The following is a 21,049-nucleotide window of genomic DNA, read 5'->3' on the forward strand; positions in this document are numbered from 1 at the left end:
TTTATAAATTTCTTTGCACACACCGTTCTGTGGCTCAAAGGTGAGTCCACACAGTCCTAATACAACCGTGAGCATCTCCACTACCTGCTCTTGACTGTGGTCCTCTGTGTGAGCCAGTGGAGACTGGAGCCGGGGAGGAAACTTTCAGAAATCTCCTGGGTGTACAAGGGAAGAATACCCAAATTGCGGAGAAGCTACAAGAGGCTGACCAGCAAAGAAGGCTAGTGGGTGGGTGACATAGGTCAGGTCAGCAGCGAGACCCTCCTGGTCCCAAGTAATTTCCCCTACAACACATGCTTTCCCCTTTATTTCTGAATTCTATCAGCTAGATATATATATGAATATATATATATATATATATATATATATATATATATATAATATATATGGCTAAGAGAGTGGGGTCATCCATTATTCATTTTAGAACAAAATGGGCCAATTACTCTTAGATATGCTGTGTCAAGGATTTGCCTAGTGGCTCAGTGGTAAAGAACCTGTTTGCCAATGCCAGAGATGTGGGTTTGATCCCTGGGTGGAGAAAATCCCCTGGAGAAGGAAATGGCAACCCACTGCAGTATTCTTGCCTTGGAAATCCCATGGACAGAGGAGACTGGTGGGCTATAGTCCATGGGGTCACGAAGAGTTGGACAAGGTTTAGCAACTGTGTGTGCTCAATCGTGTTCGACTCCTTGCAATCCTTAGGACTGTAACCCGTCAGAGGATGTTCCCCACCCAGGGATCGAATTCCCGTCTCTTGCGACTCTTGCTTGGCAGGTAGATTCTTTACCAGACTTAGCAACTAAACAACAAACAAGCTGTGTCAAAGAAACAGGCATTTGACATAAAGGATAAGAAGTGTGAGTCATTTCCAAGTAGAAAGCAATCTGAGCTGTGCAGAGCCACCTCGGGGCGGGTACCACTGGGAATTTGAAGGTAGCATGACTGGACGATCGAGGACTTGAAAAAAGGACAGTATTGGCGTGACGGTGGACCAGAAAGGAAAGGACAGCATTCCAAGACAGACTGCTGTCAACACAGTGGGTCTCTAATCCAGGAAAGGAGAAGAAATGTCCTGTCCTGTCTATCTTGTAGTACAGGGTCTCCTACCCCTAGGACCCAGCACTAAACGAACACAGTATTTTACAGTATTTTAATTGTGGGCTAGTCTAGGTCAGGCACCAGAATAAATGTGGAGAGCCAAGAAGTTGTTTCACTTCCAGTGCTTCAGAAATTATGTTTACACAAGTTCAGGGGTACCTTCACTTATTCTGCATTAACTTAACTTCATTTAAAAATTATTTATGGGGACTTCCCTGGTGGTACAGTGGTTAAAACTCTGTGCTTTCCACTGCAAGAGACGTAGGTTCGATCCCTGGTTGGGGAACTAAGATCCCACGTGGATACCATGCAGCCCAAATAACAATTTTAAAAATTTATAAATTACTTATGAATGAATGCTGACATATTTTTGGAAAAAAAAATAAAACTCAAAGATAAATAATAATTCAAAATTATAGCCAGAAAATATTTTGGAGGAAGAAGAAATGTTAATTATTTATCATTATTTAATGTCAACTGCTAGTTAACATTACTTGCATTTCTAGTATTACTCATTATTAACACTAATTGATAATGTTAACTAGTAGTACATGAGTATGTAGTCAACATTACCTTTGCTATGGAAATGTGCTGTCATAGTAACTAGTTCTTTGAACAAGTGTGTGCCTACTAGCTGGAAAGCAGTGTTAATATCTCATACTCATTTGATTATAAATAAACAAAATAAAAACACAGAGCCAAACTGTTGAGATGTTTGTAATACTGCTAACATTTTTTACTGCATTTAATTTATACAATTCTAATAAATACAGAGGTGGTTAGGACCAAGCAGACTTCTATTGCCTGCAAGCTGTTACACTGAGAAGCAGAACATGGCATGTTGAAGGCAGCACACTTATTACCCACACTTTGGGATTTTTTTTTTATACTTGAAAGACATATTCTGAATGGAATAAGACACAAGTCCATTGGATAATCTAGTCTATATTTGGGTTTGGTGATCCTTTAAGCCCAGGAATACATCTGCAGACCAATTTGGAGTGCTGAGAACCAAGGTTACATATCACAACAATGATAAATTAACTAGGAGACAAACCTTGCACATAAATGATGAACTGTCAAATACACACCATTTTAACAAGGGTACATAAGGTAGGACTGGCACAGTGATTCGAAGTGGCTTATTCTCACAATGTTGTATCATGAGAAATACATATCTCACTTCACAACACAGGACATGACTTTGATGTTATTACAGAAAACAAAGGTCAAATCTTCTTCAAAAAAAGATTCATGTTCCAATCACAGAGCCAGCCAAAGGTCATCATTTTAGATCAAGCTACACAAAAAAGGCTGTTTTTTAAAAAAATACTTGCATTTTCTCCTTTAACTCTAATTCCACATTAACTTTTTAAATGTAGCGTGAAATACAAGCATTTATATTTGGTCCAAACAATCAATGTAATTATAAGAACAGGTACAAAATAAAGTCAAGGTCCTCCTTCCTTCTGCAGAGCTACGTGTCATCAGCCTTCTTCTTCTTCATCACTGTCTTTCATCGTGATGCCTTGAAGTCCTCCGCTTTCTGAAACAGAAGCTGTAGCCTCCTCTACTGTTAAACGTCTGTGTAGGGTGTCATAGGTCTTACTGTTCAGGGTGCCTTCCAGCACACCCTGCAGTCGGAAGTCCCTATAGGTTTTCTGGATGAAGGAGAGAGAAACTGCTTAGATTCATTACAGATTATATGTATGGATGTATATGTGTGCATGTGTGCTAAGTTGCTTGAGTTGTGTCTGACTCTTTGTGACCCAATGGACCGTAGCCTGCCAGGCTCCTCTATCCATGGGATTCTCCAGGCAAGAATACTGGAGTGGGCTGCCATGTCCTCCTCCAGGGATTTTCCCGACTCAGAGATTGAACTTGCGTCTCTTATGTCTCTTGCATTGGCAGATGGGTTCTTTACCACTAGTGCCACCTGGGAAGCCCCTATGGATGTATATGTGTATGCTTAAATGTATATATACTCAGTTGGCATTCAAAAATGACCTGGTACAATTCACTAATGGATTCAGATTTTAGTTGCCCATGCCAGTCATCCTGTAGGTATAGTTCTGGGGAGAAAATGAAATGAGAGACTTCTGATAATGCTATTCGAACTAGAATTACTCTGAGTAGATAAAAATGTTGTAACTGTCAGATGACAAATGAGTTTTAACCAAAATATTACTAACTGCACAACATTTACTATTTGAATAACCTGTAACAAAAGTAAAATGATAAATACTTATGTACATTTTTAATCTGAAAGAATTCTTAGTTTTTCAACTGAGGATTGAAAAATACATTTTATAAACTGTGTTAGGTTTTGGGGGGGTGTGGAAGGAAGAGGATTAATCCTATTATCACTAAAATAAGTCTGCATTTTTAGCACTTGTGAATTATAAAGTTTATTTATATGTATACTGGGTAAAAATCTGTGAGCACCTAAATGGCTGTATGAATTTTGCCCTTCTGAAATTGACTTGGTATGTGAAGTGCTAAATTCCAGCATTGAGCTTCTGTTGGTGGGCTAATGAAAGACATATTTACACTTTCGTGAAACAGTAAATTATTTGGTGTATTATGTGTCAAAAATAGAACAAATACCATTTTATTGTTTACACAGTGCTTCTTAACAACAGAAATAACTACACTACTCTGATTTCTGTGGCTCTTAAGATATGTAAACTATAGAATTTTCCTCATTTTACTTTTCCCCTTAAGTGAGACTTTCTTTACATGTGACTTTTTTATGACTAAACAAGGCTGGCATTTTATTACTGATTTTTAAAGTTGTAGTTAGTTGAATGGGGGAACAAAGCATAAATAAAGATAGCTTATTCTATAGAAACACTTCCAAGGCCATTAAAATGCTAAATATCTTTAAAGGTTTTTTTTTTTCTGTCCTATATTAGATTTAGAATACTAAACAGCCAGGTTTCAATGGATTGTCCCAGAGCATCAGTACACATCCACATGCCAGTTTTTTGGTCTAAATGATTGCTAAAAGTCACTTTTTTGGAGGTTGCACTTAGTAGAAGAAAAAAGTCAAAGAAGAAGAAGGAATGTTGTACTTTCTGGCCCAATGTAACAACTCCAATAGCTGAGACATTATGGGATGCCTGATTTCACTCAACACAATTAGAAGGAAAATACCATAATATTCAGACAGTTGAGCTGAAGGTGCTTATTCACTTAAGGGCAGAAGTTCTGATGATGGCATCTTAAGCCCCTGGATATACACACCTGGGTTATGAGCAGACTTCTGGGAAGGAGCAGAACCATTACAAGGTAGCGGGGCCATTGGTATTTTCACATTTTATCTTCTTGTCATCTAGGATTTGATTTATGCCCTATGGTATCATTCACATTTCAGAAGTGATATTCTCTTGTCATAAATAAAATGCATATTTGAGAAGTCCACCACATGTCCAAAAAATAAACTGAACTGTGAGGAACACGGACTGTATCTGAGGTCAGCGTCTCAACAGCAAGAAGAGTTTAGTGTTTTTTTTTTTCTTAGAGGACCAAAACTATTCTAATTTGATTTTAATATTTTATATTAAGACACATAAAACCTACCATCCTTATTGCCTCTTTCTAAACCATTCTGAGCCACTAGGGAAGCCCTCTAAACCATTAAACCTTATTATTACTAAGATGATATTTCACACCAAAACTTATGTAATTTGCTCCAGAACCCAAAAAGTAACTCTGTTAGGTCAGTTTTGTCTAGAAAATCTGGAAACTAGTTTGCATGGTATTGCTACATAGGAGATTTGTGTTCAAGCCTCTAACAGTCTAACAGGTTAAAAATATATCAAGCACACAAAAATATTCATCTACAGATAAAGCATCTGAAATAAAGTATTATTGTTCCCCTGACAATTATATACTGAATTTGTGAGTCCTACTTTATTTTATTGGAATGGCTTTCTTTACATTTACTCTATCAATAAGTTGGCTAGGACAGAGCTGTAGTGTGGATTTGCCATTTTAAAGGCTTTGTAGTTTGTATAAAATTGGACTCTGCTTCCTTATTTTATTAGGAAGTGATAAGCCGTTAGGGGAACTGCAGGGTAGGAACCCTTGCAATCTCTCTCTCTCTTTTTAGAATTCATAAAATGTTATTGACACTTAGAGATCCTCTGTGGCTGCCAAGAAGGTCTGGTTGGCTCTTACTTAAGACAAGTGCCTGCCGCGGGGTGCTGCTCACTTGTCTTTTCTCCTGGTAAAAGAGGCAGCTCATTTATGTTAACTGCTTCAAAATGTCAAATGGCCTCTAGGGAGAATAGCAATCCATCAGCCATTTTATTTGAGGATTCTGTTTTACCCTTCCCCAAATAAATCATTCTGATATTACAACTTTGTTAATTTCTTAGTCCTACATCTTCTGTGAAAATCTTATTGCAATTTGTTTTCTTCCCAGTGAACAACACGAATGAACCAATGACTGTCTAGGTGTCTCTGTGGGGCAGAGTTGGTTATCACAGACATTTTGATGGCATCTAGGTCTCCGTGGGCACAGAAGAATAACAATGCTTGCAAGGACCAGGTTTCTAGAATCTAGTAGCTGGGCTCCTGAGTAGAATGCATTGCTCTGCTGTAGCAGGCAGGTCTAGTCTATGTGATGTGGATGGAAGGACAGCCTACTCAGAGCCTGCACAACTCTATACATGTGCTGTCTAATAGCTGCTTAAATTCACTGGAAAATGAACAGTATAACTATATAGGCTCCAAAGAGTGATGAATCTATGTATGAAATTGGCTACTGTCTGCTTATATTCAAAGTAGAAAAAAATAATTAGAACACTAAATTAATTCATCCTAATTTTCACTGTAAAAATAATCACTTTTAATTATTAAATAAAGCAATAGGACTTGATTAAATGCATCAGCCCAAGAAAGTATTGACTGAGTTTGGGGGCCTGCTTGTGAAAAATAAAACCTGGAAAGTCAAACATATATACATGAAATTTAATTTCATATTTATCAGTCTTGATTGCTGGTAGCCATAATGAACACTATATTAAAATAAGATTAAAAAACAAGATAAATAGATTGACTTAGAATTAAATGGAAATGTCACCCTCTAATTAACAAAATTATTAATCATTTTTCCTGCTAACTATGTGAATGACTAGTGAACATTAGAAAAGGAATGACTTTGAAAGAAAAAATGATGGGTTAATAAAACATGCAGATTCTTATTCTAAAAATAAGAGTTTACCAACCTATCAACTAATACCAGTCACCTGAGTATGTAATTTCTGACATCCTGAACACAGTAGATATTAGCTTGAAAATATGGCTGATCCTAAGGGATATTAGCTGATCCTAAGCTAATCCTAATATTAGTCACATTATTGACTGCAGTCTTAACATGTACGTATATTTAGAACATAAACACAGATTATTCTGATTCTCTTTTATGAAAAACAAACTTCATTTGAAAGCTCTCCAAGTCACGTTTATAGAAACAAGGAAGAAATCATAGAAGAGCTAAAGCAAATATGAACATATCGTGGTGTGATTTCAGTTTTTTTGTAAAATAAATAACACCTGGTAAAAAGTGTTCTAGATCAAAGGTAATTTGTTGATTGAAACGGAATGTGTTTAGTGTATAAAAGTTATTGGATGGCTATAATTTTACTTGCTGTTTATGACTAATCATGATTGCTATCACTGTGACATCATAGGTCTGGTCCTGTTCTAGCAGATTTGCCAATTTCTGACTTTACAACTTTCCTCTTGGTGGGTACTTTAATCTATGATAACCTCTGTGTCTATGGTACAAAAGAATCTGCAATCTAATGAGGCTTTAGGAACCAAGAGAATGGTGGAAAATATTTTAATATGAATAAAACTTTTAACGATGTGACACAATGGTTCTTCTCAAACTTTATTATCTATCAGAATCCTCTGGAGGGCTTGTTCATGTACAGATGGCCAGGCGCCGCTCTCAGACACTCTGATTCAGTTGGTCTGGGGTGGAGTCCAAGAATTTGCATGTCTGACTTCTCAGGTGATGCTGGCAATGTTATATCAGGAATGACATTGTCAGAACCACTGCATATATGTGTGTGTGTGTGTGTGTGTGTACATACACACACAAATATATATATACATATGTATATATGTGCATAAAGATACATACAAATATATAGGCACACACACATATATATAAATACATGAAAGTGAAGTGAAAGTGTTAGCCACTCAGCCGTGCCTGACTCTTTGCGACCCCAAGGACTGTAGCCCAGAACCGCTGATTTGCAATAGCTTAGAGTTCTGTTGTTAGCCAAAATGTAGAATTTGTCTCAATTTTAAGAAAAAGTTATACCTGTGGTACATTCTGCATTTCTACTAGAATTTATAAGGTGTGAAAAATCATGTGAATTTTAAAGGTGTGAAAAAGATATTATCTTAAAGTCCCTCCTCACTAAGTATACTCTTGAAAAGCATAAGTCAAGACAGTCTTGGTGAACTGAGATTACATCTGTTAGTGGTTATGGATGGTCCCCAACACTCACACTGATCAACTCTCACATATTGGGGTGTGCTTCCAAACGAATTCAGGCAGTGACAGCGTTTTACTTTCATATCGGGATATAACAAAAATAATGGAGATTCTCCTTGTCCTAGGGGCAAATACAATTCAAAACCCTTCTAATGATATGTTAATAAATATGAAGGAAATATATGAGGAAAAAACATTGCTGTAACTAAGATAATTAACACAGAATTATTATGGACATACTACATTTAGGTAAATATGGTAGGGGCTTTATGCATATTATCTTAAAATGTGATTCCTTGGTAACAAAATACTTTTTATTAGTGGAAACACGATAAATCTTTGTGTTTATTTCGTAGTCTCACTGAAAATGGAATAAACAGCAGTGCATCATTGCCAACAGTGATGTTTTTAAAGTACTTACATCCACTCGGTTCTATTAAATATGATTTTCTTATATGTCAATATCTTGCCATTATTCTTTATAGCTTGGTGGGCAATTCGCGTCTCAACACATTTTGTTTACCTTCACAATCTTGATGAGTGTCTTCAGTTGGTAAATATGAAGCTGAAGGTCTAATCTATCAGCCAGCCACACACAGATGACTTTCATGGAGCTGCTGTACCATTGCTGCAAAGAAGGATGCAAAGAAAACAACCTCTGCAGTACTCATTTAACAGATTCGGTAATGAGGGGGTAACGAAACACTCCGAAATGGCCACAGATCAGCACTTGAAGTCAATAATGCTATAATTTCTGTTAATAGATTTGTACGTTTTGCTAGAAAATCTGCTAAATTGACCCGGGCTGTGCTTTATATGAATTAACATTACAGTCTTTCAGCTGCAACATGTTCATGGGAAACAGTGTTTTTGCATTTGCAGCCTAGCGGCCTGCTTTGTAATTTATAGGTAACAATGGGTACTAAATACACGATGTGGGACTGAATGGACTGCTAAGCAGCAGGAAAAAAATGGGTAAATTATTTTCAAAAGGAAATTTCCCATTAATCTGTATGTTATGTAAAAATCAGTAGATGCCATAATGCATGTAGGCAATACCCAGAAACAGCATTTTAAAGGAGGGATGGCAAAAAACATCCACAGTTTACTAACCTCTAATCCCCCAAAACACCTTTATCTATTACTGGTTGTTAAGTATTTGCCAAGATGGCTTAAAACCACCTAAAATAAAGATTTCAGATCTTAGAGAGGAACATTATCAGGATGGAATTCTTGTGTCTTATAAGAATTACAAAAACAGATGTCAGTTGACCAAATTATAAAGGAAAACAATCTGTTTCATTTTGCAAGTGTTTTTGGAGGGTTCATGTTTTCTGTTTATGAAAACGCTCTTGAGGGGAAAACTGAAATTCTCCTCTAATGTACTTTTTTGCTCCTATATAATGTCTGTGAGCATTGTAAAAGAAGAAATTTTGTTCCCATTTTCAAGAAAAGGCAATCTGCCATTAGTGATGACATTTTAAGGGAACTGGTACTCATATGCCAGAACCAGGTTTAGGTAATACTGTAAGAAAATAATGCTGTTCATTCAGATAACTGCGAGAAATATCAACGTCCATGTAGCATTTAGGAAGTGACAAAAGAGTTTTTGAGAGAGAAGGGATTTTGTGCTTTGCTTGTATATACAAAAACAGTGACACCACAGATCACATATGCATATGCATATGTTGTTAGGTATTCAATCAGAAAAAATATTTCTTCCACAATAAAGCAGTAAATTGTGTCAAATTTCTAAAAGAAATCTCAAGTGATGTAAGTCTGAAATTCACCTGGACTTGTATTTTATAACATGTTCTAACAAAATTTATAAGGAATGGTAGTTTAAGCATAACGTAAAATGAATTGGTTTAAGATTTCATCAGACTTATTTCTATTAATTGGTAGATATACTGGACACACATGCATAAAATAAGCTATTTGAAAATGAATACTGTGATATCAAACAGATGAATGAACATTCCAGTTTTTAAAATGTGAGATGGGCTACGGTTTTTTTTAAAAAATGTTATTCATGTGCCCAATTTTACTTTTTCCTAATGATTACTTTCCTAACTTTCAGAATGTGTAAAGTTATCAGATATAAGTTTTATAAAACAAGATAATCCTAAATTCTTAAAAAATAATAAATTCAGTACTTCAGCTGACATATTAAATCTTAATAGATTAGTATCTGATATTTAAATCCTCTACTTATTTTAAATGATAGCCTCAACGTCTTGAGTCCTATTTTAATGCAAGCAAACACTCAGAGGTATTGGTGATACTGAATGACTATACTGAACTAACATAACACCCTTACCTCTACTCCACTCTCCAAGTAACTTGAAAGGTAAAATGTAGCTGTAATGGTTATGACTCTTAAATTATAGTGCTTCTTCAAGGGGTAATTTAGTTGGGAGACAAAATATGATATATTGTACTAAGTTTATAACATACGCAATAATCTGGCTGTCAGACTGTAAAGTCACTATATATGTGGTAAGTTGTATGAATTTGAGATAAATGAAAATGCTTCTTAAAATTACTCCTTATGCATCTTATGTTCTTAAAAAATCCACAGACAATTTAAAATTAATATAACTTCATTTTTCTATTACATGTAAATGATACTTATGATTAAGCGATAATTGAAAGGACATCTAATATAACACAGAAACTTATTATTAATATAACTTCTGTAACACAATGCCAAAACTGTAATTTTAAAGAAGAATAATTTGGGAATCAAATATCTAAAGTTAACTATAAAAACAGAGAAAAAGAATTAATGTTAATAAAATGCTTAAGCCACTGCATCATCTTGCTTTAAAGGCAAAAAAATTATTCTACAAGGAACATTCTATAAGAGAAATTATTTCACCCACTAATCATGCATAATTTTAATTCCCAAGTCAAAGCATTTTGAAGAATTTCAGCGAAAGCAAGCAAATGAAGAGAAATAAGCAGCTTAGCTCAGAGTTTATGGTGTTATGAAGAATAAGCTAACAAACCAAAAAAAAAAACCTCACTAGGACTGCTTCTTTCTTGTATATGGTGAAACACACACACACACCAAAAAAATAAAACCACCAAACAAAACAGATGTCAGTAGCATTTCCGTATTTCTGGAGCCGGAATAGAAATGTTCTTCTTTTGGGTGGAGGATGGTAGGTCCCATTTTTTTTATTTTGAGAAAAGATTTCAAAGGTAAGTTAGCTTCATTCCCCTCACCCACCCACCAGCTCTACCGAAGCAAACCAATCCCCCAAAACAAAGAAAAAAAAATTTGAAAGGGGTGAATGTGCAGTGAAGTGTGATTGTTAGAAAATGTGCTTTCAGTTTGGAAAAGTTAATTTTATAAAGCAACTTGGTTGACTATTCACTTTTCCCTTCAGGGGATGACAACGAAGGGGCGCTGGAGCTTGCACTCAAGTCATGGGTATGGCATCCCTGCTTTATTCTCTCCTTGGTCTACTTAGGAATAAAGCAGTTAGTGTATATTCTGCACTCTTTTTTATCCCTCCATCAATCCATGCCAGCAGCCTACCACTTTAACAAAAAATATGTGTTTTTTTTTTTTTTCTTTTTGTGGTTCATTCAACTCCTGTAAGGGCATGCATTACTCACTTCATCTTCTTGAGATATCTCTTTTAAAGCAAAAATAAAAGAAAAGGAAAGGCTAGGGTTGACTCTGTGAGACCCCTGTATTTATTCACACTTATTGTGCATGACTGTAGACTGGTAAATCATATTAGCGGCCCGTCTCCCCATCAAGCTGCTACTTGCTTTCCAGCCCTGGGAAGGTTCAACAAATCAACAGGAGCACGGAAAACAGAACATCAGTCTAATCTAGTGTTTAAGGTGAAGTTTTCAAACCCAATCTAAGAAGATCTTTAGAGCAAGCAACAAGCTGAAGGGCTCAGAAGGTGGTATTGACAATGAAAGAGTGTTGAAATATTGAGAAGCGCAGCACTTGTGCATTTTTAATAACAAGAGGGTCAACAAGGACACAGCTCCCTTAGTGCCAGGAGTTGCCACTGACTATGGAAATTGCCACACCAGGGCTATAAACGCTTGCAGTTCATCAGCTTTCTTAAACAGTTCATCAGCTTTCTTAAACACCCTGAACCCCCTCAGTGGACCTTTAGTCTTGAATTAACAAACCAAAGCAATGAAAGAGGGTGCATTCTGAATGGCTGGCATTGATCCCCAACTGTGTCAGCACTGCTACAGACCCTGAAAAACTCTCTCCATTGTCAATAGAAATTGACAAACCTCGTCTCCTAAATAGTGCAGCTGAGCCGGGCGGGATCCGCGCAGCTCTAAAGGGCGCTGCTCCTGGGGCCGGGGAGCACTGACAATGGAACAGGCATGAGCTCTTTGTCAGCCCCAGACTCGGCAATTTTCTAACAAGGATTAAAGTTGTTTCTCGGCAGTGCTGGTTGAAAAGAGATTTAGCAACACACCGTGCTTTCTTCATGCAAGTTAAAGAGAAGTAGTTAAGGAATTTCATTATTCCCTTGACTAGTGGAAATACAAAACAAATATATTAAATATGCGTGGCTCCCTTTTCTGCCTAATTTATAACATTTGGGGGCAAGAGGATTCAATGCAATATAACACTTCTTGCCTGGAAACAAGCACTCTACCTTTATTTTGGAAGTTTTATATATTTTTCTTTTTAAGAAAGTCCAGCCGTTTGCCACCTGGAATGAGGTCTCAATACATACTAATGCACAATGTCTTCAGACCCTCTGGGGTTGATATTCCTAAATCTGAATCACAGGACCCCATAGGGTCCATGTATTACGGCGGCTTCGAGCAAATCATTTGTCATAATGCGGCTTCTGATGATGATGGCTGGGTAAAAATAACTGCTTTGCTGGGGAACAAATCTGTGATCTATTTTCTGCTTAAGTGTTTAGCTTTTTTATTGATTATGAATTGGTACAACTAGTTGATATATTTTCATTCTTCCCCAGCTAGTCTCATCTCAATAGGTGAACAACAGAAAAAAAACAAACACAAAAACACAACCAATACTTTTTAGTGCCCCCAGATATGGAATGGCTAAATTTCCACAGTATGTATGTATTTCTTCATTTACTTCAAGAGAAGCTGTCTGTTTTTATTAGAGTCAAGTCACTGTGTTGAAATGAAATACCATCTAGAAAATCTCATCTGAGGAAGTATGTACCTCTTAAATGTTAAGATGAATTGAATAAAAAAACAAATAATAGTTTTGAAAAGGTAAAGGTTTTGAAAAATCTGATAAATATAAAGCATCCTTTAAGATCATGTTGTGGCTTTAGAGGGCTACAAAATATTTAGAAAAGTGAATATCTTACAGTTTCACCAGTACATTAAAAAGTAAATATAAATGCTTTATACATGGAGTGCTCCTTTGGTCCACAGTACATCTGTTTGACATAATTAAATTCGTGGTCACTCACTTCTCATTTCTTAACACTAAAATGTACATTTGATGTAATAATTCCATCCACCCCCCTCTATTCAAGGCATCCCCCAGAAATAATTATATTTGGTTCCACAAAACAGATCCTCAAGACAAAGGCATTTTGAAAGTTCTAAAGTGTGGATTTTTTGTTGGTTTGGAATAGGATTAAGGGCTATATTTAAGGAAAAGTGAAACCAGTCTATTACGTTTAGAATACAGGAAGTGTTCAACCTAATCTACATCTATCAACCAGCTCAACCCAGAGGCATGCAGGAAGAGTGTGATAAAGATTTGCTCTGGACTTAGTAGCTGAGGGCTGGTCGTGAACACACCAGAGGACATCATCAACACAGAAGCTCCGGGGGCTGAGTACCCGGAAGCCCTGTGAGGTTACCATTCACTTGACTGAGCCTCTTGCTTTCTCTATGCCTCAGTTTTCTCATCTGCGATATGAAGGGCAGCTGAGATGAATCTAGCTTTACAATAAGATTCTTATACTTTCCAGAAATACTTTGAGATTCCTTTGAGATCAAAGGAAAGGGCATGATTAGAAACAAGACAGCTTGTGATTCTATTAAAAATGAACTGAAGGGAAAAGCCAAATTGTCTTTTGTTTTTGTTTTTTTAATGCTGCTTAAATATAGCTTTGTTCATCCAAATATGCAAGGCTAGAATTATAGAAGTTTCTATTAGATGTTATTTTGTTTTAAATTTATTCATTTTGGCTTTTTAATGAAGAATAGATATACTACAAAAATGAAACAGTAAAGTATAAAGAAGAATAAGTGGAATTTATTAAGAACTGTGAAACATTCTTATTACTATGATTTTATATTAATAATGCTACCTGTAATATAGTATATATTATATAATAATAATCTGACTATAAAAGTATCTGGTTTTTTTTTTAAAACCTCCGTTCTACCTCCATGGGAAGTTCAAGTTCATCAGTTCAATTTTCATTTGATTCTTATACCAACTGTGATGAGATGGTTCTTATTTTCATTTTGCATGGAAACTGAGCTCACAGAGGTAGAAAGCTGAGTTTAGATTAAAGAATTTACTTATTTAAGTTTATATAAGTGACAGGGTTAAGATTCATCTTATATCTATGCTCCAAAGTCTGTGCTCATGACTACTAGGTTATTCCATTTCCTTCTATGAAACAGTCTGTTTCATCAATGAAGTCTCTGATTTTTTCAGAACAGTTTGGTATTTGTAGCAGACAACTAAGAAAATAGCTCTACCATTCCTGGTGCTCCCTCACGGTTATAATGCAGGATTATGGAATAATATAGGAGAAGCTTATTGTTCCAAAGAAGTCCATCACATTTTCTTACAAGTTAATGTAATCTACATTTCCAAAGGTATTTGTACACTTGACAATGTAGCTATATAATATAATAAGTTTTTTGAAGGACCACACTGTTAGGATAACTAACCAACTGGTCCTTGTGCTATGCATTTCCCACCTGTTTTCTTCTTAAGTGCCATATGCTCTAATGCTTTTAAAGTGCCATATACTCTAAAACCTAGGAATGCTGAGAAAATCTTTTTTCACTGCAACAAAACAAAGCAATGTGGAAAGATCCTAGTTCATTCATGAAGGGATTCGATCTACATGTACAGTTTTCTGATTTTTTTTATTTTTTAAATATAGAATATAGAAGAACTTGATCCATGCTTTTTTCCCTTCTGTGTTCAAGAAACTCATATTTAGGGCGATTTTCATTTTTTAGTTCTATGAGGAAGATGGCAAAACAGAGTTCATGAGCACTATGTTGTCTGTTAAGAAGGAGAAAGTGTAAGAAGTGCTAACGTGGGAGGTTTGGCATATAGTAGGCACCTAATAAATGCTTGTTGAATGATGAAACATTTTTCCTACTCTTGAAGTTCAGTACTTTTTCCATTCTTTTTTAAAATGCATGAATGTAATAACTAAGATGCTTCCAGATGCATTCAATCCTCTTCAATCATAACACAGGGTAAGTTATATAATAGGGTAAGTTCCAGAAACTGGGGGTTATACAAGCTTTTTTCCACTCACCTCTATTTTATTAACTCCAAATTTCCTTTCTCCCAAAATATCCTGAAAGTAATATTACTAAACTAGCCTATCTATCCTCACACTACCTAAAGAGCATTAAAATCAATACTATTCTTCACTATTCATTATCATCAAGCAGGCAAGTGCCTTTGTAAATTTATTCTGCAGTTCTCTTCCTGGTGCTAAAACGACCAGGGATTACCAAGTGAAAATTTCAGATCATCAGTTGTTTCCCTCTCCCCTATTTAATGACAAATGATGGAATGCATACTGGTTGGGCTAATCTTTTGACTAATCAATGGTTTGGCTGAATGCAGTGGTCAACCCAGTTATAATGGTATGTGTACTAGTCTGGGATGCAGACACAGATTGTGAATGATTTATTTGGGCATAAGACCTGTTCATTTGGTTCAGTGACACATTTTGAGTACTATACATAAAAGTTTGGTCAATATTGCATTTAAATTAATAATGTAAGATCTGGATAAAAATAAATTAGACTTCTGCAATTTCTATTGAATGGTACAAGTCTGAGATAAAACCTCCGTCTAAGAATGAACGGTTAGTCAGTGTTTCTGCCTCAGTTTCCTTATAAAAAATAGGTAACAATTATTCCAAAGTTCCTTTTCCAGAGTGTTGTAGGGACTGAAGTAAACAGTTATCCCTCTGTCTCTGACTCATGGTGCACCCTCAGAGGAAATGAGTGATCTGCTGGTCTGGTAGATTCTGGGTTTCTCTATAAGTTTTGGGTAAGTCAATCCCTCTTTTGGGACTTTTATCCCCATGTACATTTCACTGGCCAGATTCATGACATTGAAGACTCCATTCAACCATCATTTCTGCTATGAGGCCAACACTATCTCTTACCAGGTAGAATTAGAAGCTCCCATATTTTCTGCCCCTAAATCTCTGTACATGTGTCTGTAGAAATATTGCACAACGAGCTGCATATCTGCCTCAACAGGATGTGAGTATCCATAAGGTAGAAACCAAGTCTTTTTATTAATATCTCCAGCCCTTAGCAGAATGTCCAGCACATAACATGTGTCACACATTTTTTGAGGGACTGAATGCTTTTAAAATATTTGGAGATATAAACTGTTACACATATAATAGTGGCAGGGCAGTTTTTCAATAGACAAAGGATAATATCAGAGCCAGAGGAACTGTTGACTTGAATGAAGCATTTCATTAATAGCAAAATAATTTAATGAATGCTAAAGTTGCAGGCATCACCAAAAAGTAAACAACTGCAATTGGCTAATGAAATTTAACATACGACTAAAACAGAACTGAAAATGTGACAGTCTAATTTCATTGTAGGTGATGAACTAAGTAAAGGAGAAAGTACTGTAAACTAATGAACCCCCATGCCTAGGTACATATAAGAGTGTCCGCATATAGGAAATCAACCCTGAAGATTCACTGGAAGGACTGATGCTGAAGCTCCAATAATTTGGCCACCTGATATGAAGAGCCAACTCACTGGAAAAAGACCCTGCTGCTGGGAAAGACTGAAGGCAGGAGGAGAAGGAGACGAAAGAGGATGAGATGGTTGGATGGCATCACCGACTCAACGGACGTGAGTTTGAGAAAACTCCAGGAGATAGTGAAGGACAGGGAAGTCTGGCGTGCTGCAGTGCATGGGATCGCAAAGGGTCAGACACAACTTAGCAACTGAACAACAACACAACATATACATTCTTACACACAAAGATATAACGCTACATGTGCTCAGAGGCTGATGTGCTCAGCTCCAGACTGGCTTTTCAGAGTCTGTCATGTACGCAGTGAACAATCTGGCATGTGCTCAGGGGTGTGGGTAGCTGCTCCTGGAGGGCATCAAAGGCTGTGAGGCTACCAAGTGTGGCGCTGCCGGTGCTGCGTTGTGCGTTTTCACCACAAAACGACGTGTCCTGGGTGCCTTCAGGGCTTGCTGGTCTTGTGAGAGGCGTATCAAAAAGGCAGACAGACACCATGCTGTGGCACTGTGACTCAGACTTGAGTCTGAGTGAACATGAGAGCCCTCCTGGGAGGTGGCATAAGCCTGGTTTTTCAGCAGAGAACCTCTGAAGGGTAGAGAGGGAGAGCCTGCCCTTGTTGCACCGATATGGCATTTGATATGCAAGCACTAGAGCTAGGTACAACTGTTGAATCAACTCTACATCCTGGCAGGTTTCCAATCATCCACTTGCAACAGAGAGAAATAAAAACAAGTCAAAGATAATCACTACCTCCTATTTGAAAGCTTTCTAAATTTTAATTCTCCACGGTATACTCTTTGAAAAAAAAAAAGTCTATTCAGTAGATGAAAATGTGAAACATTTTAATGTAGAAGCTAACTTTTTCAAAAGACCCATTTTACCATAAGAATGTAAGTTCCCTTATTAAAGCAGGAACTTGGTCTATCTTACCTAACATTATATTCTCAGCCTCCAGCAGTGTGTGGCTTCAAGAAAGTAAATACTGGTTGTTTGACTAAATAATAAAAGAAGTTTTGATTTCCTATTTTAATTAGAATCCTACCGAGTCATTGTGAGAGATACTCAACGATGTGAGACAAAACCAATGCCTAGCCTTTATTATATTTTGGCTGTGGAGCATGTGGCATCTTACTATTAGTTCCCTAACCAAGGATTGAACCTGTGCCATCTGCATTGCAAGTGTGGAGTCTTAACCACTGGACCACCAGGGAAGTCTCTATGCTTAACCTTTCAGTTTCAACATTTACCACCATTTCTTGCACATCCTAATTGAAAGATCAATTGGATTTACTTTCTAGATCTTATGCACCCAAAACATCAAATGAATGAACATTTAACATTAATAAACATACATTTTATGTGTATAATATAGGCAGTAACTAAGGGGAAAGGAAAGGAAAATGAAGTCACTCAGTTGTATCCGACTCTTTGCGACCCCATGGACCATAACCTACCAGGCTTCTCTGTTCATGGGATTTTCCAGGCAAGAGTACTGGAGTGGGTTGCCATTTCCTTCTCCAGGGGATCTTCCCAACCCAAGGATCGAACCTGGGTCTCCCACGTTGCAGATAGACACTTTACCATCTGAGCCACCAGGAAAGCCAGAACTAAGGGGAAAGTCAACAAGAAATGTAGGGAGTATATGGAATCAAATTTATGAGGAGCAGTAGAGCAAAAGTATGGGAAAGCTTTCCATGAGAATGTATAAATAGGAATGTGTACTGCTGCTGCTGCTGCTAAACCGCTTCAGTCATGTCCAACTCTGTGTGACCCCATAGACGGCAGCCCACCAGGCTCCCCCGTCCCTGGGATTCTCCAGGCAAGAACACTGGAGTGGGTTGTCATTTCCTTCTCCAATGCACGAAAGTGAAAAGTGAAAGTGAAGTCGCTCAGGCATGTCCGACTCCTAGTGACCCCATGGACTGCAGCCTCCCAGGCTCCTCCGTCCATGGGATTTTCCAGGCAAGAGTACTGGAGTGGGTTGCCATGGCCTTCTCCGAGGAATGTGTACAGTCACATTCAAATACTACATCCTAGTCCTGGCAAACAGAAGGGGAAACAATGAAAACAATGGAAAGTAACAGACTTTATTTTGTTGGGCTCCAAAATCACTGCAGATGGTGACTGTAGCCATGAAATTAAAAGACACTTGCTCCTTGGCAGAAAAGCTATGACAAACATAGACAGCGTATTAAAAAGCAGAGACATCACTTTGCTGATAAAGGCCTGTCTAGTCAAAGCTATGGTTTTTCCAGTAGTCATGTATGGATGTGAGAGTTGGACTATAAAGAAGGCTGAGCACCAAAGAACTGATGCTTTTGAACTGTGTGTTGAAGCAGACTCTTGAGAGTACCTGGACTGCAAGGAGATCAAACCAGTCACTACTAAAGGAAATCAGTCCTGAATACTCACTGGAAGGACTGATGCTGAAGCTGGAGCTCCAATACTTTGGCCACCTGATAAGAAAAACTGACTCATTTGAAAAGACCCTGATGCTGGGAAAGGTTGAAGGTAGGAGGAGGAGGGGGTGGCAGAAGACATGATGGTTGGATGGCATCACTGACTTGATAGACATGAGTTTGAGTAAGCTTCTGGGAGACAGTGAAGGACAAGGGAAGCCTGGTGTGCTGCAGTCCATGGGGTCGCAAAGAGTTAGACACAACTTAGTGACTGAACAACAATGAATTCTTGACTCTAAAGCCTAAGCATGACACAGAGCATTTTGAGAAGCTTCAAAGGACAGCCCCCCAAAAGATTAAAGGGCTAGAAAAGGGGCCTATGGTGAGAAGTTGAGCAAAAGGGATTATTTATCCTGGAGTAGACAAGGATGACAGGTGTCTTACTAACAGTCTTCATATATAGGAAGGATTATTCCCTAGAGATGCTGGCTACCTGCTTTTTGTTCTCCACTGAGAGGAAAAGGGGAAATGGGCTTAAAAAACAGCATGAAGAATTTAGGTGAGGTAAGGATTAGAACTTGCTTTATTTCAAATAAAACATTTTGCCCATTTTAAGAGAGTGAATTTACATGGTGTCTTACTTAGGGCTGGGCTGAGATCAAGTAATTGAAGGCTCTTCTTGAGTTTAGGTAAGTACCTGTGAAAATTATTTATAGAGTTTCTTTTCAATGCGTTTAACAAACACCCTGTTTTGCCACAACAATGTTGGTTTACTGCAACAGCTGCTTCCTGACACAGACTTTGTTTTTCGTTGGACTCAGTCAACGGTGGCATTCTGGCTGCCACTCCTGTGCTCACTTGTGAATAGCACCAACCATGTAGATGAGGCTACAGGCGAGGCTTGCAGAGGGCATGTTTGATGGAGGAGGAGATCAAAAAGCCACCACAGAAAATGACTTTAAAGCCTTGTGTCATTTGCTTATGAAGTTGGGTTTGAGGAGAAGGAGAATGGTAGCCACCATTTCTATGAAAACATCATACTGGCCAACTGATGGAGATGCTGGTCTCAGGGGAGCCCTGCGTAGTTTCATTAATAAGTCACTGGTAGCCAGCTGCAGTGCAAGCATGCAAAGCCACTAAGGAAAAGCCAGGTTCTATGTGGAGAAACCAGAGTTTCCAGACCATCATCCATGTGAAAGCAGCAAGCAATCAATACTAAATAACTTTTGAACTGCTCAACATGTTGCTTGTAATTATTTCAACTATCTTTGATAAAATCAGGAGGGGGAATATTCTGATTTCTTCCATGACTATTAAGTTACTGTCACTGGCTTGGGTGAATGAAAGCAAATACACATTTATGCATTTGATGTTTAGAAAAATTTCTTGAGGAAAATGCAAGTTTTGACATCTTTCATTCATCAGAGAATTTTACCATGGTGAAGTGATTTTAAGTGATCAACCCCAATTTTTTTTCTCCTATTCGAGCAAAAACCTCAGATCAGTTCACAAGTTTTTTTTTTTTTTTTTAATTCTGAGCACAATTAAAGGTGAGTTAAGGCTCTGGAGGAAATCTAAAGAGCATCAGCAAATCTGAGCACTGCTCAGCTTTTGAATTGCTTTTCTACTTCTTAGTTCTTTTAAATGGTTTTCTATGGCAGGAACATTTTTCTTAATTAGTCACAGCTAATTAGTGTTCTGGCATAGACAAGTAATCAGAAATGTCAGAGCTGCAAGGCTACATCTCCCTAATCCTTTGATAATAATTTAGCCTCCTGGGAGGGCCCCAAGCTGCGGTAAGTAGTGACTGACAATAAGGCAAAATTAGGTGGGCAGCAGACCATTAGGATAGAAAAATAAAAAGCACTACCCGATCCCGCTGAGCACCATCAGGCAACTAACTGCACTGCCAGATGAGGTGCCTGTTTAAGCCTGTGTTGTTAATTAGCATGATTCTACCAGACCTGCCACATATGTCCAGGTGCCTCATGCAAAGATGTGTATTTCTGGGCATGTGCCAAATGACAATTGTGTCCCATGATC

General features: G+C 37.6%; 1 protein-coding gene across 23 annotated transcripts in view; it reads right to left on the reverse strand.

Annotated features, from left to right (window-relative positions):
• Window positions 1-1,804: 1,804 nt before the first annotated feature.
• The window catches only part of CADPS2 (calcium dependent secretion activator 2), a 571,224-nt gene continuing 551,979 nt past the window's right edge, over window positions 1,805-21,049 (reverse strand). For all 23 annotated transcript variants that reach the window (XM_043872603.1, XM_043872601.1, XM_043872591.1 and 20 more), the window contains 2 exons: window positions 8,142-8,246; window positions 1,805-2,759 (listed from right to left, as the gene is read on the reverse strand). In XM_043872603.1, coding sequence (XP_043728538.1) covers window positions 2,586-2,759; window positions 8,142-8,246 — 279 coding nt within the window. In that variant the 3' untranslated portion in view covers window positions 1,805-2,585. The remainder of the gene's footprint in view (window positions 2,760-8,141; window positions 8,247-21,049) is intronic.

The sequence above is a fragment of the Cervus elaphus genome, chromosome 18 (assembly GCF_910594005.1).
Source record: "Cervus elaphus chromosome 18, mCerEla1.1, whole genome shotgun sequence".
Taxonomy (NCBI): Eukaryota; Metazoa; Chordata; class Mammalia; order Artiodactyla; family Cervidae; genus Cervus; species Cervus elaphus.